The sequence below is a fragment of the Pelodiscus sinensis genome, chromosome 22 (genome assembly GCF_049634645.1).
Source record: "Pelodiscus sinensis isolate JC-2024 chromosome 22, ASM4963464v1, whole genome shotgun sequence".
NCBI lineage: Eukaryota > Metazoa > Chordata > Testudines > Trionychidae > Pelodiscus > Pelodiscus sinensis.
The window spans coordinates 16,684,489-16,707,155 of NC_134732.1; the positions used below are offsets into that span (position 1 = coordinate 16,684,489).

General features: G+C 46.1%; 2 protein-coding genes and 5 non-coding genes across 11 annotated transcripts; 6 read left to right on the top strand and 1 right to left on the bottom strand.

The window, feature by feature from the left end:
* Positions 1–1,670: 1,670 nt before the first annotated feature.
* On the bottom strand, positions 1,671–13,135 carry MED22 (mediator complex subunit 22). 4 transcript variants are annotated; one of them, XM_006123723.3, is made up of 5 exons: positions 12,980–13,135; positions 12,256–12,398; positions 10,401–10,481; positions 9,613–9,821; positions 1,671–3,405 (listed from the first exon to the last, which is right to left on the bottom strand). In XM_006123723.3, exons 2-5 carry the CDS (start codon positions 12,376–12,378, stop codon positions 3,213–3,215), a joined length of 606 nt encoding a protein of 201 aa, XP_006123785.2. In that variant the 5' UTR covers positions 12,379–12,398; positions 12,980–13,135; the 3' UTR covers positions 1,671–3,212. The 4 variants fall into 4 exon arrangements, with proteins under 4 accessions (XP_006123785.2, XP_006123784.2, XP_075762068.1 ...); XM_006123722.3 differs by having other exon boundaries at positions 1,671–3,411; XM_075905953.1 differs by lacking the exon at positions 1,671–3,405 and adding an exon at positions 3,429–4,449.
* RPL7A (ribosomal protein L7a) lies at positions 11,906–20,615 on the top strand. Of its 2 annotated transcripts, none has more exons than XM_075905950.1 (8): positions 11,906–11,935; positions 15,299–15,419; positions 15,931–16,080; positions 17,327–17,467; positions 17,873–17,952; positions 18,401–18,531; positions 19,392–19,461; positions 20,450–20,615. In XM_075905950.1, the coding sequence occupies exons 1-8, from the start codon at positions 11,921–11,923 to the stop codon at positions 20,552–20,554; spliced, it is 813 nt and encodes a 270-aa protein (XP_075762065.1). In that variant the 5' UTR covers positions 11,906–11,920; the 3' UTR covers positions 20,555–20,615. The 2 variants fall into 2 exon arrangements, with proteins under 2 accessions (XP_075762065.1, XP_006123788.1); XM_006123726.4 differs by lacking the exon at positions 11,906–11,935 and adding an exon at positions 14,454–14,477.
* LOC112545930 (small nucleolar RNA SNORD24) lies at positions 15,789–15,863 on the top strand. The gene has a single exon (XR_003089519.1). It is a non-coding gene; the product is annotated as a small nucleolar RNA SNORD24 (small nucleolar RNA).
* Positions 17,194–17,256, top strand: LOC112545931 (small nucleolar RNA SNORD24). Its single transcript, XR_003089520.2, has one exon. It is a non-coding gene; the product is annotated as a small nucleolar RNA SNORD24 (small nucleolar RNA).
* Positions 17,608–17,685, top strand: LOC112545928 (small nucleolar RNA SNORD36). The gene has a single exon (XR_003089517.1). It is a non-coding gene; the product is annotated as a small nucleolar RNA SNORD36 (small nucleolar RNA).
* LOC112545927 (small nucleolar RNA SNORD36) lies at positions 18,230–18,308 on the top strand. Its single transcript, XR_003089516.1, has one exon. It is a non-coding gene; the product is annotated as a small nucleolar RNA SNORD36 (small nucleolar RNA).
* On the top strand, positions 19,246–19,320 carry LOC112545929 (small nucleolar RNA SNORD36). Its single transcript, XR_003089518.1, has one exon. It is a non-coding gene; the product is annotated as a small nucleolar RNA SNORD36 (small nucleolar RNA).
* Positions 20,616–22,667: the final 2,052 nt, after the last annotated feature.

Genomic DNA, 22,667 nt, shown 5'->3' on the forward strand with positions numbered 1-22,667 from the left:
GAGAATCCTGCTATGTCTATCCAGCAAGTGCACCTAGGCTGTGTCTACACTGGCATGAATTTCCGGAAATGCTTAAAAAGGAATAGTTTTCGTTATAAGTATTTCCGGAAAAAGAGCATCTACATTGGCAGGCTGCTTTTCTGGAAAAGCCCTTTTTCCGGAAAAGCATCTGTGGCCAATGTAGACGCGCTTTTCCAGAAAAGAGCCCCGATCGTCATTTTCGCGATCGGGGCTTTTTTCCGGAAGACTACTGGGCTGTCTACACTGGCCCTTTTCCGGAACAGTGTTCTGGAATAAGGACTTATGCCCGAGCGGGAGCAGCGTAGCTTTTCCGGAATAGCAGCTGATTTTGTACAGTAGAGCGTCGTTGCTTTTCCGGAAATTCAAGGGCCAGTGTAGACAGCTCGCAGCTTATTCCGGAAAAGTGGCTGATTTTCCGGAATAAGTGGCCCAGTGTAGACACAGCCCTAGGCTGTGTCTACACTGGCATGAATTTCCGGAAATGATTAAAATGGAATACTATTCCGTTTTCAGATTTTCCGGAAAAGGAGTGTCTACATTGGCAGGCTGCTTTTCCGGAAAAGCCCTTTTTCCGGAAAAGCGTCTGTGGCCAATGTAGACGCGCTTTTCCGGAAAAGAGCCCCGATCGCCATTTTCACGATCGGGGCTTTTTTCCGGAAAAGACTACTGGGCTGTCTACACTGGCCCTTTTCCAGAACACTGTTCCGGAATAAGGACTTATGCCCGAGTGGGAGCAGAATAGCTTTTCCGGAATAGCGGCTGATTTTGTACAGTAGAGCATCGTTGCTTTTCCGGAAATTCAAGGGCCAGTGTAGACAGCTCGCAGCTTATTCCGGAAAAGCGGCTGATTTTCCGGAATAAGTGGCCCAGTGTAGACACAGCCCTATAGTTTACAGATGACCTAATGCACCCTATACAAGCTAACATGACATGTTTATTTTTTATTACTGAAGTACCACAAACACTACAATGGGCTCTGTTGATTAAGCATTATATATACACAAGAGTATTTCTATATGGGTTTGCCTCCCCAAGCTATAAATCTCACTGCTCCTGTACTCATATTTGTGGTGAACACTGGTTAATGACAATGAAACATTAGGGTTAAGCAAAGATTGCAGAACTGCATCCAGACCAGTATTTGTCCTTGTGAGGAAGGGAGAGAGAAAAGGATTTTCCGATAAGGACATATTAGGGTAGCACCTGCAATCGTGCTTTACTGGTTTTAAAAAGTAAAATAAAAATCTTGTTAGAACACAAGTTACTCTCCCACTCAGCAAAGGTCATGGTCGCCTTATTTGACATTTTCATTGGATTCATGGCACTAAAGCAGAACTCATATTGAGAGCATAAGAACATAACGGCCATACTGAGTCAGACCAAAGCTTTCCGGTCTTTTGACAGAGGCTAAAACCAGGTGCCCCAAAGGGAATGAACAGAACTGGTAGTATCTGAGGTTGGTGCAGGGAATCTGTCTCCCCAGGTATTGTTTGGGGCAGTGATCTTTTAGGTCAGGCTTTTTGGTAGGGCCCATGCGTGTTAGGATTTATGGGTGCTTTTTCAGTGGGTTTTAGGTTACCTAACTCAGTCGGAAATCTCATCTGGGCTGTGATGTAGGGGAGAAAGCATAGCAAAGTTTCAGAAAGCTGTGGGGCACCTCACTGCATGAGCCCCATGGATTTCACTTTACACATTTCAAGTAACTCTTCTGCATAGCCCCAGCCCCACCCCCACATCAGTGGCAGCTGAAATAGGAGCTGGAGTTGGGTTTTGCTGTGAACATTTTGGGAAATGCTCTGTCCACTACACATGCACACTTAAAATTATCAAGTCACCTCTCCCTGGCAGTGCAAACACACTTTAAAAATTATACAAAACAAAGTTAGCTTTATTCAAATAAATGGAGGAGAAAACAACCTCCCAGAGAAACGCGAAGCTACAGTAGAATACTGACAAGGGATTTCTTGGCATTCTTGGTTCACCACTAGTTCTGCAATAGTTAGACATTGATCTGCAATGGTGACATCCCCTTTCAAATACTTTCTTTCAAATTATACAATGAGAGTTAGCCTAAATGACTAAAAGGAGGAAGCTGTTTGCACTGGTGCTGTAGCTGGTCCCAGGATATGAAGAAGGTGGGTGAGGTAATAGCTACACAGAGCTCTACTAAGGACAGTGCAAGTTGAGTACCCAGGTGCAGCTGGCTAACTATGGCTGAGGCACCAGAAATGGCTCTTGGAAACTGCACAGAATGGTTTCCTAGTTAAGAGGAGGCAAAGAGCTTCTTACCCACGAGCACACATCCAACCACAACTTGCCACACTGCTTTTGATTAAAACAGCACTCATCAGTGCCCTTAAAACTAACTTCATAGCAGCTTCATCGATCATTTGAAAAAAAGTAGTCTGAGCAACACATTGTAAGCCAGAATTCCTTAATTCTAATCCTGGCTTTGACACTGCCCCCATCTGTAGCCTTGGGCAAGTCACTGCACTGCTGCCTCAGTTTCCCTGGCACTTCAAAAAGAATAGCTTTTATGTCTGTGGCAAACGTGCGGCAGGGAGTCCATGTCGTTTTGGCTCTCCCTTCTCAGTAGTTTCTGAGCACAACGATCCAAGTTTGCAAAGCACCTTGAAGGTGACGAGTGCTGTCTACAAACAATGAGATGATTATTCTTTCAAACTACAGTCACGGTCATTCTAGCGGCACCCCAGAAGAGGACGAGCCTGGGAATACTGATATAGGAAGCACCTAAATGTTAATTATCTTGAGTCTTTGGAAGAAATAAATACTAAAAAACCCACAAACCACCCAAAACCTTGGCCCAAATTTCCTATTCAGAACCGTAATACACTAGATTCACACACAGCACCGTAACAAGCTCCCCACCCAGGATTCATATGGACAACTCCAGGCTCCTACTTGTTGCCATCATGCACTAAAATAAGACACATTCTAGCTCCTAGTGGCTACAGCAGTCAATTTCCTATTGGCCCATTACTTTCTACTACAGCCCTAAGGAAACACTTTCACAGGTGTGGCTCAAGAGGTGAGGTCACTGCTGATACCCAGTGAACAAGCAGCAGGTGACCTGCAAACACAAGGACAGGCTGGCTTACTCCAGCAGCAGGGAAGACTCCAGCAGCTCAGCACCACTGCTCTGAACCTGTTCAGCTGGCACAGCGTCTTCTTCAGGAATGCTCCGCGGGGCCTGCCCCGTGCCCGTTCACGTGAGGGTGCGATGGGGTGGAGCCCTGAGGGGCAGCAGTGATCTGCTCTGCCAGGGCAGCAGACAGAGGCATGGAGAGATCTTCGGGGGAAAGCACAGCAGGGTCTTCTCTCCAGTAGGCTTCGCACAGAGGAAGATCATTGGTGTCACACAGACTGTAGCTTTCCAGAACAAGCCACCCCAGTAAGGAGAGAGAGCGGGTGCGATCAGAGGGGGAGGGGAGGAAGGAGGGGAGAAAGCAAGACAGAAGCAAAGCGTTAAGAAAATGGCAAAAGCGTCCATGGACATAATGACTGTGGGCTATAACTTTATCGTGAGTCTCAAGACACTGACGTGCCCTAACAGGGTTCACTAGCCTTGGGAGGATCAGAGGTCCTTTCGTTGAAGCAAGTGGTGTGACTCCAGTCTGAAACTGATATGGGGGCCCCACTAATTTGCATTCAAGTCAAAGGAAAGACAGCGGGGGCAAAATCCTGCCCCATTAACATCAATGGCAAGTAGTGGCAGGATTTCATCAGGGCAATTTCATTGGGAGCTGGATCAGGAACCAATTGAGAGGAAAAATCAGACCTTTTGGCCCAATTTTACTTGTGATTTTGGGTGCCCAATTTAAGGCACAGGACCCCGAATTTCAGAAAAGCTGAGTGCTCGCTACTGACAGGAGCTGCGAGTCCTCTGCACATCTCCAACTCAGGGCTCCGAGCTAAAAGCCAGCAGCCACTTTCAAAAGCTTGTCCGTAAACATTTACAGCCCAAGGTGATTCTTGGTTTACCAGGGGGCAAAAAAAACCAAATCAAAAGGCCCCCCAAAGTACTTGAAGTTCTTTCAAGGAGCATTACCAGGTTGTGTCACTGAATGGTCTGAATTGGTCATAATTCCATTCTTTTTGCTAAAGCCAAAAAAAAAAAGTCTCTATCATCTTCTCCACTAATCCAAAGTTATGAAGAACAGCCACAAAAGTTGTGTCAACAACAAAAAAGACAACTGATTGTCATGCTGCAGCCCTTAAACTAATTATTGTAGAACCAAGGGAGGAAAAAAAAATCCTTCCCCTCACCCATCTCCAGCCTTACAAAACTGGCAAAAATGTATGGGAGATGTATGCCTTCCCCTGCTCTGTCTTTGGCCAGATTTTCAGAGATGCTGAGCACCTGTAGATCCCATTAACTTCAACAGCAATTGTGTGTGCTCAGCTCTTCTGAAAAAACAAAAACAAAAAACAGGTTATGGAGGGGTTTGATCACAGCAGGGGACAAGGTTGTTCACTCTACCGGTGCATCTAGTTATGGCAAATCCTGTGTCCCTAAGCTAGTGGCTAACTCTTGCCCTGGGTCCTGCTCTGAAGTCTGAGGTAGATGCACAGTGGCAGGGTTTTATACCGAAACTAAAAACAGAGGGAAAAAATGCTGGAAGAGAGGAAGGAGCTGCCCATGCAAGAGACACCCAGAGACTGAAGCGAGTGCTGGAATAGGAAATAGCTTGTGTTCAAAATAAAAACAAACCCAAGGGGACCAGTGGTTTTCTTGTTTCTGTTTTATTTACAATCAATAGACTCAAATAGAGATTTATGGGATATATTTTAAAGGGTAAAAATATATAGAAAAAGAGACTAAATACTTTGAACTGAGGAGATGCTTCTAACAGGTGGAACTTTAAACTCTCCCTCCAGTCGCCAAGCCATGCTCTCGGAGGGATGGGAGTGGGGAGACCAGGAATGCATAAGGCAAGCTGGAGTGTACGGGCAACTTCTTTGGGGAATAAGCACCTTCTGTAGGGATTTAAAGCACTTGGGTTTTGGCCATAATACTGAGCTCACCCAATGCCAAGTCACCTCTTTTCCAGTTGTCACCCCACAGGGTTTGCAAGAGAGAGGGCACCTGGCATCTGGAGCTTTTGTAGAATCACCACCTGAGGTCTCTTTGCTGGCATATGAAGACTTCGCACCTCATCCTGCAGTGCCAAACGAGGCTGCGAATGAGTGATGCATGCAAGACTACAGGACTGGGACTCACAAGTTTTGAATCCACTAACTATTCCCTTTCCCTTACCCCGGGGTCTCAGCCACTCACAACTGGATCCCAGAGAACTAGGTCATGGTGTCCCGCACACCTCACCTGGAGGACAACTAGGAATTCTTCAGCCTAGCATCTGGCTGAAATGCAGCTCTGGAAAGGAAGTGGGCAACTCCTCTTCTCTGCCCTCCCCAATTATATAGCCCTCAACATTTACACGACAGCTCTCCAGCCAGTACCCTGCTGTTTACAGTTACTATGGTCCCTCACAGGAAAAAGGACCCGGAGGCTTTGCTGGATGTGACCCCAAAGGAGATGTTGGGAGCCTGATGCTCAGGATGAAATGCTCCCCTCGGGCACAATACTGGGACTGGGAGCTCAGCTGGGGGTCAGTCACTCTCAACTCCTTACACTGCTTAGGACTAGGCACATCCTTTCGTTCTAGGGTAGCCTGATCCTGCTCTCATATAAATTGATGTGAGGCGGCACCTGCCTAGATCACAAAAAGCACATGGGTTGCTTTGAAAGAATCTTGGCTCCCAAATTTTCTTACAAAATCAATGCTTACTAGCAAAAACCCACACAGACTGGTAATTAGTATATAGGGGCAAGAGCATCCTGCAAACTGTAACTGTGACAGGAGTGAGAACTAGCAATGTTAATTGGGTAACTGTGTAACTTCAGCGGTTACACATACACACAGTGCAGTGCAGCAGCCAGCTCCTGGCATGCACCAGCTGTCGCCACGTGCTGCTGCTTCTGAATCAGAGGCAGCAGTGTGGGGTAGCAGCCGGCACCCCAGAAGCTAGCTTTTAAGCCAGCTCCCAGCAAGCACTGGCTCCCGTCCAAAGTCCTGTTCCCAGGGAGCTGTCTGCTGCCCCCACTCTGCTGGCTCTGACAGAGCTAGCAGTGTGGGGTGGCAGCTGGCTCCCCAGGAGCGGGGCGAGAGCCGGCGAGTAACCATTTAAATGGTTATTCTTTCACATCCCTTGTGAAAATATGCCCTTTGTGGTGATCCCTACTCCAAAGCACAGAGCCTAATCCTAGTGTTCTCTCACAGGCAAGCAGTGAAGTTAACAGGAGTTCTGCCTGGACAAGCAATGCACAGGGAACACCTGCAGGCTACCAGATGGGGTGTGCAGCCTCACCCAAAGGGATGCCAGGAAGCAACGTTTTAGGAGGAAAATTCTAAGGGTGCATCTACACAGCAGGGAATAACTTGAAATAGGCTACACAAATTGAGCTACCTCAATTGTGTAGCTTATTTCGAAATCGGGAGTGTCTACACGGCACTTATTTCCTCTGACTTCCCGTACTCCTTGCACAACAAGGGTTACAGGAAACGGAGTAAGAAGTCCTCCAGCTTGATAGGGCAGGAGGCCCCCAAGATGCGACCGCCCGACTTCCAACCCATCGCACTAACAACCATTTTTGTAAGTGCGGAAAGGGCCGGAAACCCCCGACTTATGTCCTTGGCCCGCATTTACAACAGTGCACACTATAAATGCGGGTTTGAGTTACAACGCCCCCGACTTGCGATGCTTCCTCCGGAACCGATCGCATCGCAAGTCAGGGGCCTCCTGTATTTCAAAATAACTGCCTGCTGTGTAGATGCGGACTAAATTATTTCAAAATAATGTTGCTGTGTAGACATACCCTAAATGTCCTAGCTACTGGGGATGGTGAAAAACCACAAAGGGAAACCAGAGATTGGGAGAGCCATTTGGATGGTGGTTGGGAGAAACCTACTGTCCTGTTCCTACTGACGTCAGCTGCAAAGCTGCCAACGTGGTAAGGGAGAGCAGGATTAGGCCGTGATAGAACAAAATGACATGCCTAGTCAACAAGGTGTTGACAGCTGCTGACCCTCAGCTGAGTTCTCTAGAATCAGTCATCTCACCCTGTCCAGATGCACTCTGAGTCTTGCATTTACAGCCACTGAAACACAATCAATGTCCGACAGCCATGTGTCATTGAGTACAAAATGGAAACCCCTGTCTCCATATCAAACAGTAAAACTGGTTAAAAAAAATCCTTATAACTCTAGGTATAAAAGTACTTTGGACAAGCCACTTCTTGTTTCTATTTAAACACGCACAGACATTTCTTTGGCGTGGAAATAAAGGTTTCTTTAAAAGGAAGGAAAAGGGAATAAGTGCTCAAGGGCCAGTGGATAACACATTAGGTGTAGCTACAGGCCATGGAGCATTATTAAAGAAAGCATAGCTCTATAGTCTATGCAAGATTTCTCACCATATGAGCACTTCATATTAGAAACAAAATAAAAGTGGATTGATTTGGTGCAAAGGGGAGGGGAGTGGGGAAGACCATAAACAAACAAAACTAAAAACCTGCTCCTGCTTAGATAGTCATTCTGCTAGGAAGGGTTGCTTAGTGCAGTGTCATAGCGACCCCACCAGCATGGTCAGAACCTGTTAGTCCAAAGATGTTAGGATGACAAATGTACATGCCAGAGTGTCTGGTTACAATGTCACATACATACACTGCAGGCTCACGTTTGGGTCACCATAACCTTACACACCTGTTAGACAACAAGCCAGCACTGCAGTGGATGACCAAGTCACGAAGTAATAAAGTTCTGATCGAGTTAAAACCTGAATTTTTGCTTAGATCAGTCAATAGTCTAGAACCTTACTCAATTCCCTTTCCACTCATTCCCGACATACATACTGGGACTTTCACTGTCCTTTTCATAATGGTTCCTCTCTTTTTCCCAGCTATGCAAGGTGACTTTTCTTGAAGTATCAGGTTTAATAGGACACTGTTGGGCTAACATTTATTTCTAAAAAAACCTGTGTTACCAGTAAATTATGGCCAGATTTTCAAAGTTCCAGTTGATTTGAACATCTGTAGTTACCACAAAACCTTTTAGGGACTAATAAAAAAAAAATCAGCTTACCAAAGCGGATTAAAAGTGAAAGAAGTTAAAGACCTACTTTGTTTTTCATCATTTATACTATTAACTTTTTGCACTTCCCGGGCGTAGCATGCAGTCAAACTAGTTCCTTTCAGATCTGTTTCCAGTCACTTTCACTTACTGGATCACATTAACTTGCCACATTGGAGGTTACCGCTATATCAGGAGGGAAGGGAGAGGGGGGAAAACCCCACAGAGTTTTGCATCCACCAGACTCTACCTTTGGTTGAAAGTCTTTAAGCAGATTTCACAAAAGATAGATTAGTGGTAGGTTTTGCAAAAAAACACTCACCAACCATCTCACCCTGCTAGAGACAGAAAAAAGTTGATTCTAAGCTACTTGATGATGTCCCTGGAGCTCATTTAAAATAGACTCCAGACAGTTAATGGTGGTGAGGTCTAGGGAATAGGTACATCATGTAGTTAGGATACTTGTGAGGGGCTCTGCTCATCCTAGTCTGACTGCTTAGCATCTTCATGGCAGCTGTGTCTAGACTGGCCAGTTTTTCCGCAAAATCAGCTGCTGTTGCAGAAAAACTTGCCAGCTGTCTACATTGGCCGCTTGAATTGCCGCAAGAACGCTGACGATCTCATGTAAGATTGTCAGTGTTCTGGCGGAAATACTACATTGCTCCCGTTCGGGCAAAAGCCCTCTTGCGCAAATCATTTGCGCAAGAGGGCCAGTGTAGACAGCACAGTACTGTTTTGTGCAAAAAAGCCCCGATGGCTAAAATGGCGATCGGGGCTTTTTTGTGCAAAAGCGCGTCTAGATTGGCACGGACGCTTTTCCACAAAAAGTGCTTTTGCAGAAAAGAGTCCATGCCAATCTAGACGCTCTTTTCCGAAAATGCTTTTAACGGAAATCTTTTCCGTTAAAAGCATTTCCGGAAAATCATGCCAGTCTAGACGTAGCCGGCTTGTTTTAAGTTGTAGAAGACAAGTTTGATCTAATTAACACAGGTGTGAATCTTAAGGGGGAAATGTCCACTTAGAGATTTGTGTCTTGAGGCCTATCTGCTCTCCTACCCTGTTTTTCAAAAAGGACTGGAGACCAGGGATGTGATAGTGTAACCGATGAGCCTGGGCTCATTGGTTAATCTTCCCGGTTACATGCAGCCCTTTTAAGCTGGCTCCCAGCGAGTCTGCCCCTCCCCCTTCCTCCCACCTGCACTGCTGCCTCTGTATCAGAGGGAACAGCACGAGGAGAGCCAGGCAGCTCCATGGGAGCTGGTATGCACAGGGAGCTGGCTTAAAAGCCGGCTCACAGGCTCCAGCGCAGCCCCCCGTTGAAACATGTAACCGCTGAAAATTTCAGCGGTTACATGTTTACCTAAATAAACGTATTTAAACATCCCTACTGGAGACAGGAGGAGGCTTGTTAGTACAGAGGAGTCCGTGGCCCTATTTGTACCTGGAAGAGTAATATTCTTCTTCTAGCTCATACAGGTCAATGGAAATCTCATCCCTCAGCGAGATCAGCTTTTTGTCACACTCGTCCTGCACGCTCCGCAGCTGCTGGTTGCGCTGGTTAATGGCTTCGTTCACCGAGGGGAAGTCATTGAGGATCAAGAACTGCTTTAGGTCGGATACAAGCTTCATCAAGGACTCGCCAGCTCGGACCTTGCAGGTAGATAAAAGATTAAGCATATAGGACACAGATTGGGGTCCTTTACTACAGCCTGGCAACATGATCTGCTGGCCGGCTCCCTCAAGCCCTCCCAATACCAGACTGTGCGACATGAGAGCCACTTGGCTAAAACGCTAGCCAAAAGCCTGTCGTGCCAGAGGAAGAATGCATAAGCCTGGTACAGTTGCCCATGCACACCACAGGGATGCAGCTCATATGCATGAGCAATTATGTTCTTTTGCCCCAGCGTGGCCATCAATAGCATAAACCCCATGTTTTGTCACCCTCCCCAGGCAAAAGAATGTCTTAACATTAAGCCAGGCGGAGGATTGCAGCAGGGGTCTCACACTTAAAACCAGGCAGCTCCAAAAGTTGGGACCCAAACAGAAATCCAGAGCAAACAGAAAAATCACTCCCTTCCTTTACACTGGGGAAAGCCACTCAGTGTGGATTACACTTCTCGCAGCTGTTCACATCAGCATTCTGAGTGCTCCTGGTGGATGCTAATAACAGACCAGAGCGCACAAGATCCGCTCTGTGGTACACCTGCTTGGCACACAAGCTGTACTTACAATGTTGGCAGCTCTGACGTGCATCTCATAGTTGTCCTGCTCACTCTGGGTCGCTCGAGAGACTTGGGTTTCATCTTCAATCTAAAAATTAAAGAAAAAAGCCATGCATCTCCAGCCAATATTCCTGCAGCCCAGAAGAGGGTATTGCTTTACAGTAGTTCGAACCACATATAAAAGGAGCCTGTGTCCTTGATTCCATCTAGCAGATGTTTTGATAGGACCAGGGTTAAGAGTGCACCATTCTTTGATCTCCCATCTCTTCCCACGTGAATGAATTGCTGTGTGGAACAATGTTTGCCTCTCTGTTTTCCCTGGATTATCTTTGATTCTTCCCACCACTGACTTTCCAGCACTTCCCACTTGCTTGATTGGGCTGTTTTAGGGAAGGCGAGTAGCATAAGTTGCAGTTGTTCACTTGCTAAAATGAACTGCTGAAAACTCAGGAGGCCAAACTTGGCCCCACTCAGTATAAAGCAATTAAAGCCTCATTAAAGACTAAGGCTAAGCTTGACATACATAAATGAAGAATCTGACTCCAGGAAGTGAAAGCTTCACCTGTTGAATCTTTATGAGCCACGTAGATCTCACTGTTCAGTTTTCAAATACAGCCTTTTCCTGTGTGCTAGATTGGTACTGCTAGCCTTTAAGGCAGGGATTCCAACCTGGGGTACGCCAGGAGGTACGAGAAGCTTGTCAAAGAGGTACGGGGAATATTTGGTAAATAACTAGATTATCCTAATTGAAATATTCCAAAAGTAGTAGAGTTAGTGAAAAAAGTTGTAGATTCTAGAGTCTAAAATTTATTTCCTTTCATACTGAATAGGGGGTACGGGAAGGTTTACTAAAAGCCAAGGGTTTATGGGGAACGAAAAAGATTGGGAACTCCTACTTTAAGGTGTAAAGATCATTCTGAGCAAATTTTATGGGATCTATGTTTATGTCAACCCATTTTACATCAGGATCTAATCCTGCAAATGCATAATTAGGATCTGGGTTCCAATTGACAGGAAGATTAAATTACAATCTTAAATTATTATGGTATCTTTTCTCTAAACAGAGTCTAAAATACTCCAACAATTATAGACAAGCATCACTTTTCTCAGCACTCAAGTCATGTCTGCTCTAGATTTCAGCCAGAGAGCTAGTTTCTAATGGTTCATTACAAAACAAGGAGTCAGATCAGATTATCTACAGCAGATTAGCATGATGAACGGGTCTATTCTTTTGTTCAGTGCACTCATTAATGCTCCATCTGCCATGTGTTACCCTTTCCAAACTGGCTAATTGGCCTTTGCCTCACCCACATGTGTTTTACATAAGGAAACTGATTTAAGAAGGTGAGGACTGGGCTAGGTGGGTCACAGTCCTGAGGACTGTGCTATATATTACATGCTAAAAAGAATGGTTAATAAATACAAGGAAGAAACATAAATGCAGTGAGTGGGTAGGGGCAAGGAATTAGGAACCCTACAGCTGTGACAGGAGCTACAGGCTGAAGGCTATTAGGGATCCTCTCCAGGATGTATACGTCTGGGGTAAGTGTTTTGAAGTATAGTTGTTGAATGTGATGGTAGTAGTGGAATTCTGTTCCTTTAAGTGATGCAGGAAACTGACCTCTCAAATAGCTTGCCTAAATCTAACTGTGGACTATATTATACTTTAAGGGAATGTTCTATTTATGGGATTTTTTTAAGCAAGCTTTACATGAGCATCATCAGTTATGTACAAGTACTTGCCCCTTTCTCTAGAACTAAAGGGGCTCCAGCCATTCATCTACTCTGGATTGGACTCCTATACCCATGCCTTAGTGACTACTACCAAATGGGTATTTGCCTTCTCTCAAATGGTCACCCACCTTAGCAGTCTTGATGATCTCTGTGAAGTTATCCATGATTGACTTGATGTCATCTTTCAGTCTCTTGTTGTAGGACTGAAGGAGGGTTTCTTTACTCTGAGGCAGGACTCGCTGCTGTGACATTGTGCTAAATTATATTGTAACTAAAAGGTGGGAAGAAAGAAAGTGAATTAGAAGCCCCAGCCCACAAAATATTAAATCCTAATAATACCGATCACAACTTTAAACGGCACATCTACATGCTTTCTAGGACACTCCTAATCCTGCTAGAGAGAACCCACCAAAGCTAGTCTGCTCTCCCATACTTGAGCCAGGAAGGGTTGCAATTGAATAACCAACAACAACAGGACTGGGCCACTCAGTCTGAAATATCCACAACCGCTTAAACAAATCAGCACGGGCCAAGTAGTTCCTGTCAGGGGCTGTAAGGAGAAGTTATGGGAGGCCTACGACTAGCTATTTCCAGGCAACTTCCTTGGCACGCCAGCTCCCTGGGAATGGAGGAAAGGACTTGGAGCAAGTATCTCTAGGAGCTATTGTTTTCCCCGATTGCTGGGGTGAGTGCTTGCCTGCAGGGCTGTCGTGTTAGACTGTGCATTAATTTTACAGCCCTTAGCAGAGCAAGAGGGGGGGGGGGGGACAACTTTCTACAGACAACCCCCCCTTCCCTCGCAGCACTTCAGGCTACTGCTCTGCAACCTCCCCCCCATGCTGCTTTACTCACCTGGCGACACAGGGCATCGCCAGCCCGCAGGCGCTGCTTCCCGGCCACCTCCCAGTATCACCCGCACGGAGCCCCGCTGCTCTCAGCGCAGCCAGCCCCCGCGGCTCCCCATCACCCCTCGACTCGCCCGGCCCGCCCCTCGCGGGTGGTTGGCTGCTGAGGACGCCAATCCTGGCCCCAATTAGAGCCGCCTTTCCAGCGCCGGGGAGGGAGCAGAGGCGTTTTTAAAGCTGCAGGGAGGCTCCGGGCTGTGCCTCTTGGCCCGGCCGCAGACTGGCTGCGTTGCTCTTGGAAGAGGCACCGCTCGCCCCGGGAGCTGGCACTAGGGGTGCCTGCCCTGGCTGGAAGTGGGTTTCAGCCTCCCCAAGCGTTGCACTTTGGTTCCATGACTCCAACGCCCCCCCCCCCCACTCCAATCTCGTGTTTGAAGGACAGGTCCTGCACGTGGAATGGAAACTGCAGGATGTCTCCAAACCTTTGTCACTGGAAAAACTCTTTAAAAAAATAAAATAAAAAAAACAACTAACCGAATCATCTAGCAGCACCTTAAAGTCTAACCGAACATGTAGCTGGAGCTTTAGGGGGGAGGGTAGCCGAGTTAGTCTGTTGCAGAAAAAACAACAGATGGTTTGGTAGCACTTTATAGAAGAACCAAACATGTAGCTGGTATCCTGAGTTTTCGCGGACACAACCCACTGCTTCAGCTGACTGCAGTTGTGCCCAGGAAAGCTCATACCACCAGCTACATCATTTGTTACATCTTTAAGGTGCTGCTAGACTTTTTCCAGGAACAGACTAGCAGGGCTACTACCCCCGAAGATTAAAAAATAAAGTGTGGTGTGTGTGGGGGGGTGGGTTTTTTGGGTTTTGTGTGGGGTTTTTTTTTTTTTTTTGTAAATAGCACAAGGCGCCCACCACCACTTCCCTAAATTGGCCCAGTTTGACAGCGGGGCCCATTGCAAAGTGACTGCATGTTGAACTCGAGCTGAGCAGGGGAGGGGAAACCAGGTGCAAAACTCTAAGCTTTGCATCCGTGCCTGGCTCGCCCTGTGGCAGATACTTCCCCCACTCACTTGCAAGAGACCACTGGCCGGGTGACCATTCGTCCCATAGACCTGAAGGGACCTCTCGACCACTTTAAGCGGTACCCAATGCACCTTTCAGGGAAAGCTAGTTGATTCCCTAAGGGAAATGGGGCTTCCCTGGAATGCCCCCAGTTGGAGCGCTGCTCCTTACTGACGTCCAACCACGGGGTCCTCGCAAGAACGTCTCACGAGTCCCGCCGCTGCGTGCCACAAGCTGCGTCCCTTGGTTCAGCTTCACTTGAAAATGGGCAACTTCGCCTTTAAGAGAAAATGGACCACGGCCCCTTTAAATCCGCTCCAGTGCGCTTCCTCCCCATCTCTCATTCTCGCGGGATTTCACGCGGGATTTCTAACGCCATACATATATTACCCAGTATGCCTCGCTCTTTCTTTTTCCGCCTCAATCCAAGATGGTGAGTGCCTGGTGGGCTGGGGGGGAGGGGGTTGAATCCGCCGCCATCCACCCCATAATCGGGGCCGTAGCCGGGCGTTACCGGGTGGGGTGGACGCACGGGAACCCGAGGGGCCCGGCCGGGGGTGTCTTTTGGGGTGTGCGGCAGCCGGAACTGGCCTGGGCCTCGCCCTCCTGCGTCGCTGGGGTGGCTCATTTCCCGGCTGCGGGACACGGGTGAGCGGGGGTGGCCGAGCCTGGACCTGTCCCTGCGCAGGCCCATGGCGCGGTGGCTTGCAGAGGCTGTTACGTGATCCCTTCCTCCCCCCGCTCCATCCTCTCCCTATCGGGCTGAGGTTAAAGCTGCCCCCAGCCAGGGACCCACCCGCCATCTAGTATGAAGAAGCTTCAAAGCTCCTGCTCTTTGGGGGAGGGGAGGTGAAGCTGGACCTGGATCCAAACCAGCCCCATGGCTCTTCCTGTGAAATAGTTGCTCTGTAGGAAGAACATTCACGTCTAGCTCAAGTATTGCAGGAGAGGGTGAGGTGCCAGTTTATTTTGAGGGGGGGGGGTGCTTTTGCTCCCATTGCATAGTGGCTGCAACCCCAAATGGGTGACACCACCTGCGCTAAGAGGTTTTTTGGCATTAGAGTAAAAGATCATACAAATGGGTTGCTGTGTAGATCAATCATTTACCAGAGGCTTTGTTTTAAAAATCACGATGATGGGGTTGAGGCCTTAGGACTACTGCAAGGGTAGGGTCAAGCCTTGCATGCTAATAGGCTCTCAATTTCACAATCATCCAAGCAGTGGAGGTCACTTAGCATCTCTGTTCCTTTACAGCCAAAAGGAAAGAAGGCCAAGGGCAAGAAGGTAGCGCCTGCCCCTGCTGTCGTCAAGAAGCAGGAGGCCAAGAAGGTTGTAAATCCTCTCTTTGAGAAGAGGCCCAAGAACTTTGGCATTGGTGAGTAAATGGGTATTTGGGTTGCTCTGGGATGTTTCAGCTGCTGTTCAAGACTTAATGCTCTGAATAGGTAATGTTATTTGTCTTGGCATGTAACTAAGTTTGTCCCAGGTGTAACCAACACTTTTGTAATATTTGAAGTTGATGGCATGCTTCACAACTCTGTTCAGACATACTAGCTGCACAGACACCACCTGCTAAAATGCCACTTCGGATAAGCTAGGGACAGAAATACTGGATTTAGAAGTAGAAGGGATGGGGTGTCAGGGTAGAATAACACTTTCAAACTCTAGTTTTAACAGAGACCAGACTTCACTCCCCCAGCGTATTGACTGCTAAATTAGTTGAACAGCAGCTTTTCATACTGTGTGCAGATGATGTAAAAGAATATTTGCTATCTGAGTGATCGTGCTGACATGCATATCCACCAAGATCGCTGATGCACTCTTACTTGAGCTCCATAGGGTGCTTGCATGGCTTTGGACCATCTGAGTTGTGCCCTATGTTTCAGGACAGGATATCCAACCCAAGCGCGATCTAACACGTTTTGTGAAATGGCCCCGCTACATCAGACTCCAGCGCCAGAGATCCATCCTCTATAAACGTTTGAAGGTGCCCCCTGCAATTAACCAGTTCACCCAGGCTTTGGACCGCCAAACAGGTAAAAATTAGATCAAAAAACTTTCTAGCCTGCCTGCTAGATTGGCTCTACCTGCAATTGGGCACTGGCACAACATAATGATTAACACATTAAATATACAGGATAGTTATTAATTGAAAGGCTTTGGTGTCAGTTCTTATACTGATGGGGGGGGGGGGGGGATGGGATTTGTATTTCTAGTCAAGAGCTTATCTGAAAGCTGTCAGACTAAAGCTTCACCATCTGGGAAATTTTAGATCATTTCCACTCTCCATGGTCTCCCAAAAATACAACCGCCCCTGGAGAGCATGGGGCCCAGGTGCATCATTGTAAATGGGCATTCTCCTGGATAGAGTTGGGTTTGGAGGGAACAGCAGTTAGATATATTGGTAGAATAAGGGGAAAATGGAGTTGAAAAGGAAATGGTTTATAAAAACAATAGCTGTAGAAGAATTTTCAGTTTAATGTAGAGTAACTCTCTATCTCAGGGTAAGAGAAAATATGCTGTTACAAGGAGAGGGGCAGCAAAGACTTTAGCCATAGTTCTTGCAAAAACTGGGACTTGGTTGATACTAGGGATGTATTAGTGTAGTCGACTAAGCTTATGGCTAATGCTCTAGACTACACACATTGCTCTGCCAGTATACTTTTTAGCAGACTGGCCAGCATCCTGGCTCAGTCCTGGCTTGCGCAGGATCCAGAACCTACCCCCACTGCAGCTCTGCATTTAAAGTGTATTCGGAGCCAGGTGGGCAGGCAGCCCGGCTCTGGGAGCTTAGATAGCCTGCCCAACCCCAACCAGGGCCACTACCACCCTGTGCTACTGCTTGTGATAGAGGCAGCACTGCAAAGTAGCAGGGGGCTCCTTGGAAGTGGGACTGGAGCGCACTGGCTGCTGGCCCCAACCCCGGGGACTGTAGAATAGTTGAATAATTATAGTTCAGTAATTCATTATGTTAATCGGCTAATCAATTAACTGATATTTAACATCCCTACTTGATACTGAGTAGAGATTTATGGTGGTAGGAGTGAAACCTTTCTGGCTCCCCTGACTTGACATGCAAATGAGAAGGTACTTGCAGAGAAACAAAGCTGAAAATCAGTACTGGAGATGCCTAGTATAAAAAGATATTGTGCAAATGATGTTAATATTTGTTTGAGGATTAATGATGACTGTTCACCAAGATCGCTGATGCACAAAAGTGTCATGCAGAGATAAGGGGGGAATTTGTGGCTTTAAAACTAATAGAATCTGGGTTTCTTTCAGCTACTCAGCTTCTGAAACTGGCTCACAAATACAGACCTGAGACCAAGCAAGAGAAGAAACAGAGGCTGCTGGCTCGTGCTGAACAGAAAGCTGCAGGAAAGGGGGATGTTCCTACTAAAAGACCACCTGTCCTCCGAGCCGGTAAACTATTTTTTTCTACATTTGTTTGAACTTGCTGTGGTGTCCAGAGAATCAAGGCCTCAACTGAAGCATTCAGCTACAGAAAAGCAGGCTACTTCAAATCACTGATCTATGTAAGACAGAAGCAAGTGGACAAGCTATGGCAATGATGTGCGCATTTCTTGACCTGAAATACAAACTGAAGAGCAAACAATACGAGCTTTTTAACCCTGAGCTATAGCAGATTGTCCATATAATGTTCTTCACTTTAAAATCATAATGGAAGCTGGTGATTGCATGAAATATCAAAGTAATATTCCTTAACTATTGATCTATGTTCAAGCCATGTAATACGCAAAGGCCTTGTATTGGCTCTTTCAAAAACTTGGCAATAACGGACCTTACTCTAGCGATCTTGCTTTACAGGCGTCAACACTGTCACTACCTTAGTAGAGAACAAGAAAGCTCAGTTGGTAGTGATTGCCCATGATGTAGACCCCATTGAGGTACGTGGTTTCTTTTCTAATACTTCAATTTTGGATTGGATTTTGCTATTTTAGGGAATTCTGGAGCAATATCAGTAGTTCAATAATATTTCTCTAGCTGCATTGAGCTAGGAAAGGGTGACTCCATAACTGGCATTGATTTGCTAATCAGATTTGGTATCTGGCTCAGGCAGTTACGTTGACACTTATAGAAAAGAGCATACTCCTACAGAATATGCACACAAGAGAAATTTCAGATTCTTTCGAAGTTGTGAAATTTACATAGTGAGTTTGGCCATTGCAATGATGTGTGAATTTCTTCACCTGAAACTCAGCCATGAAGAGTAAAGTACACGAGCTTTTTAACCCTGAGCAATTGCCAAACACTTTATTCTTTGCATGCCACAAAACCAAAAGGTGGCCTTTATTTTTGGGACTCTGACACTGCATATCCTTAATCTGTTTCCAGTTGGTGGTCTTCCTGCCTGCCTTGTGCCGCAAAATGGGAGTTCCATATTGTATCATCAAGGGCAAGGCCAGATTGGGACGGCTGGTCCACAGAAAGACCTGCACCAGTATTGCCTTCACACAGGTTAACCCGTAAGTGTTCCTCTAAAAATCTAAATGTGGTGTCTTAAGCTGAGAGCTGACCGCTAATTCCCATAGTTAGACTTGCTGGGGGGTGGGGGAGCAGTCTGGAATAGAAGCCTGATGTGGCTCTTTGGAAGAGTAAGCAAACTGAACTGTAAATTGGGCCTAATAAACCCCCTATTTATGGAGGTGTCACTCTGGATATATCTGCACAGCAGTAAGAGTTATGGCTGACTGGCTCAGGACACCTGATTTTAGGCTTGGACTATGGTGTTTTAAAATTAACCATATTGTCAGACCAAAGGTCAGTCTGGCCACTGTCAGAGGACAGGATACTTGGCTAATGCCAGTTGCTCTACAGGCAATAAACAGGAAAGGTAATCAAATGACCCCTCTACTTCCTGAAGCTGGGAATGGGTGACACAGGCTAGGGGTACCTTTCCTATCCATCTTGGTTAATAGCCATTGATGAATCTATCCTTCATGAATTTATCTAGACCAAGTCATGGTCTTCAAGTTCCTCTGGCAGGGAGTTCCACAGGTTGACTGCATTATATGAAGAAATATTTCCTTTTGTTCACTTTTTTAAATCTGCTACAGTGTGGACATCTGGGGCTGGGCTGGAACCTGATTTCTGACACTGGGGGGATGGGAGGGAATAGTTTCAGTCTGCAGCATGGAGAGGCAGTGTTAAATGGTAGTTAACAGTAAAGGTGGACCTTTTGACAATGATGTGTGTATAGAATTTCTTCACCTGAAAAATTATGTGGCATTAAGAGCTTTTTAACCCTGAGACAAAAGGTTCAACAGAAATGTTGCTGTTGCTATTTGTTGGTGTTCCAAAGAAATTAATACTAGCATCTCTTCAGTGAGGATAAAGGAACCCTAGCCAAGTTGGTGGAGGCTGTCAAGACCAACTACAATGACAGATATGATGAGGTAAAAATCCCAGTCCTTACTGGCCCTCTTGTCTCCATGTCTGAGTGTCTATACACTTCCAAATTCCTTAGTTACTGGTGAGAAGCTGAAAACACTACTTGGATGCCAATAGCTAGAAATAAACAACACTGCGGCTGTCAGGCTCAGATGTGTACAGAACCATTTGGTACTTTCCATAGGCCTTATTCCAGGAATTATTCCAGAACTTCCCTGAGTTAAAATTATGGCTCCATGTGTTCCACTGTTAGTCAAGTGTTCCTTCCTTTGTATAAATTATGTACAGATTCAGTGAACACAAACCCTGAAATCGAGGGTCTAACTGGTTCATTCTTGTGGGTTTGTTCACTAAACATCCATCATTTGGGGGGGAAATGGACAGTCTTTACAGCACATGTTTGGACACTAAACACCTGGGCTGCATCATGCCAATCTAGATTTTCCAGAAATGCTTTTAACAGAAAACTTTTCTGTTAAAAGTATTTTTGGAACAGAGCATCTAGATTGGCATGGATGCTTTTCCGCCAAAAAGTGCTTTTGTGGAAAAGCGTCCATGCCAATCGAGATGTGTTTTTCCGCAAAAAAGCCCCGATCGCCCTTTTTTTGCGATCAGGGCTTTTTTGCGGAAAACAAATCTGAGCTGTCTACACTGGCCCTCTTGCGCAAAAAGGACTTGCCTGAACAGGAGCAGAATAGTATTTCCGCAAGAAGCACTGATTTCTCACAGTAGGAAGTCAGTGCTTTTGCAGAAATTCAAGCAGCCAGTGTAGACAGCTGGCAAGCTTTTTCTGGAAAAGCAGCTGATTTTCCGGAAAAACTGCCCAGTCTAGACACAGCCCTGGAGTCAGTGACTGGTGGCTGCCCGCCATACATTAATGTAGAAACTGAACTACTCTAGTTTCACCCTGTGGAATACAGGACTGGCTAATTCTAATAACTTGACATTTATTCTGGGAAGGTTGTCTAATATTTTTTCTGAATCTTTCTCCAGATCCGTCGTCACTGGGGTGGTAATGTTTTGGGGCCAAAATCAGTGGCTCGCATTGCCAAGCTCGAGAAGGCCAAGGCTAAAGAACTGGCCACCAAGTTGGGCTAAGTGTACTAGATGTCTCCATCTTTCTGTATATATTAAAAAAATAAAGTCTAAAGGTGTTTCAGCATGGTGTCTGCTTTGGAATGGGTTTCATAAGCTGTTGTTAAAGCACTTGAGTACCTTTGGTTCTTGTCTTAGCATTTGAGTGATCAGTGCCCTAGGCATGGAGTGTAAAACCTAGCTTATGAAAAGGAAGCCTTGACCTACTGCCAAGACTCACTGAAATAAAAACCCCTTCACCTCTTGCTGCTAGTGTGTAGAATGGTGGGTAACTTCTGTCTTAATAGTTACTGTAAAACCTAGTGACTTTCACCAGAAAAATCAATTCAAAATGCTGTCTTAGCTGTACAGATTTTTAAAGGAAGTGGGGGCTTGTGGCTGTGCGCTACGCCTCAGGACTCCAGCTGCAAAAGTAGGAACTGAACCTGCAGCTCCTGTGCAATGTGGCACTTCACCTGTCAGTACACAACTTCCTAAGGGGACTTTTTTCCTTCTGGTTTTTATGTACGTGCCTCCCCTGGCCATGTTCTTGTGGATTTGTTAGAAATAGCTTTAACTGGACCGGTGGTACAATCCCTACTGGGATATAGGTTAGGGATGCAAGACTAGTTGCTCTTTTAGTTGTTCAGTTCCCCTTACTGTGCTTCCTCCATTTCAATGTATAGAGTGGCAGCTCTTCATACATTTAAAAGGCAGAGCTGCAGTAGGGTTAGCTCCCAGGGCCTAACCTTGCTGCTGCTCTGCAGTTGTTCCCCTCTTCTCTCCCCCACCCCAAAAAAGACTAGTTGATGAAATGCCATTTAACATCCCTGATGTAGAAGTGGCTTGTGTTTTGTAGAAGCTCTGCTGCCACATGACTGACAGGTCTGAGACTTAAAAGGTAGGCTATTTAGCTATTTTTTAAGATTGCGATGCAATAATCACAATAGGCAAGCACCAAGCTGCCCATAGTAAATTGTCACTTTAGATTACTTACCACACCTCTTTAGAATCTTAGTCCATAGAAGTTTAGTTTTGATGTGTGTTTTCCAAGGTTTCAGTGCTTACTTTTGTTTGGGCATCTACATAACTAGCAGGGCTCAGGCTCTTTGTAACGAATATACAACCTATGCTGCTAAAACGAGTAGTCTATACTGATTTTAAGGTAATACTTTTTTAACCTGCCTCAGGGAACAATTGCTGTACTACAGCACAGCAGTGTATTGGAGCTATGATCAGGCAATAACTTGGTAGTTACTGGATAAATACTGACTTTTTTTGTAGTTAAGCTTTTCAGTTACTAGCAGACTTACCAGCTGCTGCCTGGAATGGGGGGTGCTCTCTCCTCTTCCCTCCCCCCCAAATGGCCACAGCACTGGTGGGGAATGGGGGTGCTACTTACTGGAATGCTGGCAGGTGAGAAGGAGTCCCACTCCCTCTGGTACAGTTGCTCCCTCACACTACAGAATAGCTCTTCCCCTACAGGTTCACTGGCTCCAGTAGTCTCACTCAGATCATCTTCCTACATGAGAAGAGGAATTTTGGTGGCCCTAGCCTTCAGCAGGCAGTCTTAAAGAGACCCTCTATCCCTATGGTGTAAAACTAACTACCATTCCCAATTCTTAAGTGTTTAGTACTTAACTCTGAATGCTGTAAGGAGTGTAGGTAGAGAAGGGAATTCACAAAGTAGGCTATACCCACAGAAGCTCACGATACATCTACATGTTTTTGTTAACTGATAAAGTGCTACCCAACCATTCATTGTTTAAGTTTATCCTGTACCGACTAACTTGGCTAGCCCCTGATGCAGTAGGAGTAAGATTACCGCTACAAAGCAGGGATGTTAGCTAGGTCCTGCCCCTCAAAGGAAGTTACTCTGTTAACAGAACTAGGGCAGGGTATCAGAATACTGACTCCCATGTATTTTGCACAAGAATTGTAACCAGTGGACTATGGGTTAAGGAAAGGTGCACTCTTTTCCCCCATCCCTTGTGCAGATTTAGGCATGATCAGAGTGAAGAAAAACTAGTTAAGAGTGGGAGGTGTCTATCCCATTAAGGAAGCTTTAAGTGCAGGAGGTCTGATCTGCCCCACAGTTAAGACAGTTCCTGGTTCAGATTCACAGAGCACAAGACCA

Coding starts and splice junctions, on each gene's coding strand:
- MED22 (XM_006123722.3), bottom strand. CDS start 12,378: ATGTCACAGCAGCGAGTCCTGCCTCAGAGTAAAGAAACCCTCCTTCAG. Junction 10,482..12,255: donor AGATCATCAAGACTGCTAAG/GTGGGTGACCAT, acceptor TTTAATTTTTAG/ATTGAAGATGAAACCCAAGT. Junction 3,412..9,612: donor GAAGAATATTACTCTTCCAG/GTACAAATAGGG, acceptor TGTTCTGGAAAG/CTACAGTCTGTGTGACACCA.
- RPL7A (XM_075905950.1), top strand. Junction 15,420..15,930: donor GCCCAAGAACTTTGGCATTG/GTGAGTAAATGG, acceptor CCTATGTTTCAG/GACAGGATATCCAACCCAAG. Junction 16,081..17,326: donor GGCTTTGGACCGCCAAACAG/GTAAAAATTAGA, acceptor GGTTTCTTTCAG/CTACTCAGCTTCTGAAACTG.